Source organism: Cottoperca gobio, chromosome 5, assembly GCF_900634415.1.
Source record: "Cottoperca gobio chromosome 5, fCotGob3.1, whole genome shotgun sequence".
In the NCBI taxonomy this organism is placed as follows: Eukaryota; Metazoa; Chordata; class Actinopteri; order Perciformes; family Bovichtidae; genus Cottoperca; species Cottoperca gobio.
The window spans coordinates 15,796,018-15,801,908 of NC_041359.1; the positions used below are offsets into that span (position 1 = coordinate 15,796,018).

A 5,891-nucleotide genomic window follows, 5' to 3' on the forward strand; every position below is an offset into this window, starting at 1 on the left:
ACCATAGATTATATGAAATAGGCATATAATATAACAGTAAAATGCACAAAAGTAGCCAGCCAGAAACAGTTGAACATGTACTACTTCATTGTAGAAAGTAAAATATCAAGAGAGATCACTTTATTCTGTCACTAAGGAGAAGAAAACACCATTACTTTTCATTGTCTTGTCTTTTAAGGGAAAACAGCAGGTACGATATACAATATAACAATCTTAATGTTATGTTAAAGTTGTGTTTATTAAAATAAATGTTAACTTTTGTATTTTGATGATTTGCCAATATTGTCTCTTGAAACGTGCATGCCAATAAAGCGCCTTTGAATTTAATGTATTATACTGTGATATTTTAGATTTTAAAGAAACTGATTTAGCTCCACACTCCAGTCCAGCTGGTGGCGCTGACTGCAATGCATCTCTACACCGGTCTGCCGACCGCCATAAACACTAAAGAAGAAGACAACAAGTTAAGCTAGTAGCTGAAACAGACGGCGTGTTATCTGCTGCTACACTTTTGTCGAACTGCAGATACAAAAAAAGGTGAGCTAACGTTACATGTCTTGTATATATATATATTATTCTGATTGGTTCCCTCCACGTTTTGTAAAATGTAACGTCGGTTAGGTTTCTCATGGACTCAGAAGTACATTTTGTTTTTGAACGTTTCGTCGTGGTAAAGGCTAACATTGTAGGCTAACGCTACTACATTCGGCTAACAGAGCTAGCGTTAATGTTTGCATGGCTATTTGTGGGGGTTGGGAAGCCCGGCAACATAAACATTTAGTAGCTAAATTAGACGCAAAAGCATCCGGTTTGTGTACTGATTAAGTACATTGTGCAAATCTACGTCTTAAACTAACCAAGAGCATGAAAAGAAGAGTTGACGATACCCGGGTGCTTCTTACGCACAAGCTAACAAATCCCAGACACTTCTGGTTGCTAGCTAGCGTTAGCTCGGTAATGTGCAGTCGACGATAACATAAGTAGAAAGATATAATCAATAATGGAGTATACTTTATTTTGGCGATTACATGGTTAGACTACAATGAAGGTTTAATTTTGTGATTTTTAAATACAGTTAAACCAGTAACGTTATTTTTTAAAATCACCAGCCCTTTCTTAAGCGGTCGATGTAACGTTATAACGTTAGCCAAACCATGATACCGAGAGCTTCAGACATGTGGTTGTAACAATTTTTCTTTTTCTTTTCAGGCACATCTGATTGTAGGATTATAACACGAAGATACTTAAATCTGGTGAAATGAGTAAGTTATAATAAATTGTTACTTCACTGATTTCCTGATGTTCATTTTTGCGCCATCTCAAAACACTACCGGGGGTTTCCACCAGGAGGTTTTTAGTTAAGGTGACCAGCCACCTAGATCTCCACACACTCAGCTTCATTATCAGTTTAGTGACTAGATGACTGCCCACAGAGAAGTCTCACTCAATTAATGTGGCATCTGTTGTGTGAAATAAAACACTGGGAAACCCTTTACTACTATTGATACAATTAACAGTATTTAAATTACTTTAATTACAGCAGTGCGAGCAGGTAGTGACTCGCCTGGATTGGCATTAAAGTAAAGAATATGTGACGGATATAATGTTAACTATGAAATATTGCAGTTATATACACAAATTATGCTAGAAATTCAAGACTAGTATCCTGCAACTGAAACTTTTTTCTTCAAATGTTTTAGTAACGTAACAGGTTGCATTTACTGGAAAGTGATGATGGAATATGTGTTTGTAATATTTACATGAATATATGTCTATATTGTTAATAGCCTATTCTAGAGCATTATCACACTAACACTGCTGATTGTGTTCCAAGTTGCTTTTGGAAAAGAGATCTTGGTTTCAATGAGATTGCCTGATTTTAAAAATATTTCTTCCTTCGCATTGTATTAGTTTTTAATGGATGATGCAGAATAAGTTATGATGCATAACAAATGTTAATCATGTCCCTCCATGTTTATTTCATTGTTTTCTTTCAGGCCAAAATGACCAATTTCCCCTTGACTGCAAGGTTTATGTCGGGAATCTAGGAAACAATGGAAACAAGACAGAGTTGGAAAGCGCTTTTGGGTACTATGGTCCATTAAGAAGTGTCTGGGTTGCCAGGAATCCCCCAGGCTTTGCTTTTGTAGAGTTTGAAGATCCCAGAGATGCATCCGATGCTGTGAAGGAACTGGATGGAAGGTAAATCTGCCAACATAATTTAAGTAGTAGTTCTTTTTGCAGTGCATATTTTCCTTTGACACTCTCTTTCGTTTAGAACCATGTGTGGCTGTCGAGTGCGTGTCGAGTTATCCAATGGGGAAAAGCGCTCAAGAAGCCGTGGCCATCCTCCATCCTGGGGTGGTAGTAGACGCCCTCGCGATGATTTTAGACGACGTAGTCCTCCAGTCAGACGCAGGTATGGTTTTCCTACTGGGCTTTTAATTTTACTGTTTTATTTACATTCCATTTGCTTTGGGGTTTTTAAAGCACAAATTACAAAACATGTTTACATTCCCCACACACTGTAAGTATATATCTTTTTTTTACGCCATCAAAATATTTATTCGTTTGGCAAAGCCGTTTAAATCTAACAACCACCCACACTGACAAATAATCTCATATCTTTTAGATCTCAGAACTATTAAAGTTTAGTCAACCTTTTAAGCAAAAACAATTAGCGGGAATTATTCTGATGGTCGTCGCTATGGCCTAAATTAATTGTTAGCCCTCTTACTGCTATAAATTATGTTAGTGAAATAAAATGATTAGCACATCAATAGATAATCTGTGGATCCGACTGCTTCAGGATTTGATATATTGATGTCACTCTTAACACGTTTAAACAACAGATAAACATTAATTGGAGTGACACTTTTTAAACACTTCATTATTTCAATGGTATTTATAGCATTGACAATTTTGCTTAGTTTTACAGCCAAGTCCAAAGGCAGCTCATGACTATTTATGAACTCTTATAACTGTATGTCTTTATAAAAGAACAAGCTCTACCAGAGTGATATTGCTTTGTGGGCCACAGTTTGCACTTCACCATCCATCAAACATTTTTACAGGTACTTTCTAGAATTACTTTCTGCAGGTGTACATTTTGTTTTCTTTCTGAGTTCAGTTGCCATCTATTAATAAAACTGAACCCCGTTACAGAGTCACCACCACGCTTCTCACCATCTGAGTCAGTCAACTAGTCTTCTTTCAGCATCATGTGACTGCTGACCAGGGAGCCCCAATCAGCTTGGGTGGTGTTGTCACATGACCAAGGCGCACCGCCAGTCGTCAGGTTCCACCAACCTTTTGGTTCCTGAGCATGCAGTTCCCAGCATCCTCCTCTTCTTCCTCCAACCTTAACCCAATCGACAGCGGCACACTGCACTTTATCAACCAATCAGCGTCTTTACTCGCTCTATTCTCCACACAACTACTGTATCAACGGGAACAGCCCATGGCTTACATCCCATCCCCCAAAAAAAGGCAGGGAAAATCGACAACTACCCCTTCCAACCAGCCACCAAGCAACTTCATATCTCCAACATTTGCATCATGTGGCAAATCCTCTCTGCAATTCGACTTCCCTCACCATCAGTCTGGCTTCCTTGCGTCATTTCTATCTTGTCCAAATCCCCCAAAATAGTAAGTTGCTTTTATCCTGCTCTTTGTAGTTTTTATGCTTAATCTAACTTTCAAAGGTGCTTGACAGTTTTCCCTCAGCAGTTATGTATTTAGAGCAAGTTCAGTGCAGAGCTGCAAAAATCAACAGATCAAAAGTTGTGGTCAAGGAACTTTGCCGTCAAAAATTGAAACTACATTTATCAGGTTCACCGTGTAATTGGGCTACCGAGTGCATTGTCATGGCTCGACATTAAGCCATCCTGAGTAATAACTATTAGAATAAATGTACTTTAATGTTCTCCCCTTATCCATGAAACTATCATTTCACCTCAAGTACCCCAGTTTTTTTAATTAAAAAAAACAAAACAACAATTAAAATGTCATTGTTATCAAAGTTGTTTTGCAGCCATCTTTAGAGCCAACACATGTAGGTTACTTGTGGTTTTGATGCTACAGTCACAAGACTTTTCAGTGGCTCACCATATGATGTCCTACATCCAGGTTTCTTTGAACCAAAGGTAAAGATGATCACAGTGTCTGTTTCCAATCAGGTCCACTTATGGAACAATTACATTTATCTTGAACTATTTGTAGATCATTGTGCACAAGCTGTGCGCTCCAGGGTTGTATAAACACAATTTTATAGCAGCAGACAGATGATCTAATGTTTGCCCACTTATCATAATTGCTATAACATATTTTAGTTGTGCATGTCCCAGGCAAGCCTTAATGTCGAGCCCTGATTTGTTCTATATTCTGAATATCTGGCTCCATTATTGGTGCTCATTGGACAAAGTTTCCTTTTTTAATGAGTTGATCTTGATGCAGTTCATGGAAGATCCTTCTATTAACAGACAGGAAACTACGTGTAACCACGTTTCCACGTGTAATCCATGTCTCTAAGGATCAAGAATACCAAAGGTTTCATTAGAAAAAAATCTCTTTCCTAATTTTATTTTGCTTCATTTTTTTACTTCACGTACACTATAGGAGGAGGAGCCGCAGTCGCAGCAGGTAAGCTTGTAACAACGGTTCTTATTTAAACTATGCGTTTCTTGATGATCAATGATGAAAATCGTCTTAATATTTTTTTATGCTTTGGTGCATCAGGTCTCTTTCAAGAGACAGAGGCAGACAGCGCTCTCTGTCCAGAGACAAGAAGGGCCCAAGATCCATCTCACGGTCAAGGAGGCAAGTTTAAGTCTAATTGATTATTATCATACTGTACTCTGAGACTCATTTCACTTATTCACTAGTTTGTTTGTTTTACAGTCGTTCCAGGTCCAACGACAGGAAATGAGGACCCCAATCGATGGTTCTCCTGCAGGATCTTGCTATGGTTGGGGAAAATACAAATTTTTATAGTCATGTCTTTCTTTTCTTTAGGGTTGGCCAAGTTACATATTGTGTAATAGCAGTCTGTTGAATTAACAACAAATGGCTGAAGTCTTTTTCTCCTAAAGCGAATTCTATCTTACCCTGCATGTTTTGAAATGAAATACTGGATTTAGTTTTACATTACCATCCTGTTTTTTAAACTGTTGAATTAAAGCTTGTGATGTTTTTATTTGTTTTTGTTGGCTTTTTTTTATTCTTTGTTGACTCTTTAATTACTGGCAATGGGTTAATGTGAAATGCACCATCAGTAGGAGCTTACGTTATACCAGTGACAGAAATCAGACTGGCAACAAAATGTTAAATACTGGTGCTGTTGCAGGCTATCCTTGAAGCCAAAATACATCATCTGTAATTCTGTATTTTACCTTATGTCACTTTTGCAACAAAAAATTACTCTATTCAACTTTGCTTGACTCTTGAGCTCTGACAATTTGTTCTGCAGTTAAACAACTTGTTCAATAAATGGTTTTCCAAGGTGACCTTATCTCCTCGCGTCTATTTTGTGTTTGGATAATTGCATAAACCACTAAGATCAATGTTATGTGAAAACTCACCATGTAATGACATTTTGTATTAAATGGAAAATTAAGCTTTTTTTCAATTCAGGAAGTACTTTATGATGTTTCTGTTGCCTGCAAGTGCAACCCACACAGGAAGCTCTCAGTCATTGTGGCTGTAAGGGAACATCCCCCATGTGTGAAATGTATTTACCGTTCACCAAAAGCTGATGACTTGACATGACAAAGCGGCTCATGTTTAGACGACAGAGGTGGCAGAGTTGGGTGGTAAGTACATGTGTCGTCGTGACAATTATGGCGAAGGTTTAAAATTAAATTGATTTGTTCTTCAAAACCATTTTACTACCT

At 37.7% G+C, this 5,891-nt stretch overlaps 1 protein-coding gene across 1 annotated transcript; it reads left to right on the plus strand.

Moving 5' to 3' along the window:
• Positions 1–408: 408 nt before the first annotated feature.
• srsf3a (serine and arginine rich splicing factor 3a) lies at positions 409–5,504 on the plus strand. Its single transcript, XM_029431359.1, has 7 exons — positions 409–537; positions 1,210–1,262; positions 1,998–2,202; positions 2,279–2,419; positions 4,618–4,641; positions 4,738–4,818; positions 4,900–5,504. The coding sequence occupies exons 2-7, from the start codon at positions 1,259–1,261 to the stop codon at positions 4,925–4,927; spliced, it is 483 nt and encodes a 160-aa protein (XP_029287219.1). The 5' UTR covers positions 409–537; positions 1,210–1,258; the 3' UTR covers positions 4,928–5,504.
• Positions 5,505–5,891: the final 387 nt, after the last annotated feature.

Bases quoted from the DNA above. Each gene is read 5' to 3' on its own strand.
- srsf3a (XM_029431359.1), top strand. The intron at 2,203-2,278 runs GTAAATCTGCCA...TCTTTCGTTTAG, and splicing joins GTGAAGGAACTGGATGGAAG to AACCATGTGTGGCTGTCGAG. The intron at 2,420-4,617 runs GTATGGTTTTCC...CGTACACTATAG, and splicing joins AGTCCTCCAGTCAGACGCAG to GAGGAGGAGCCGCAGTCGCA.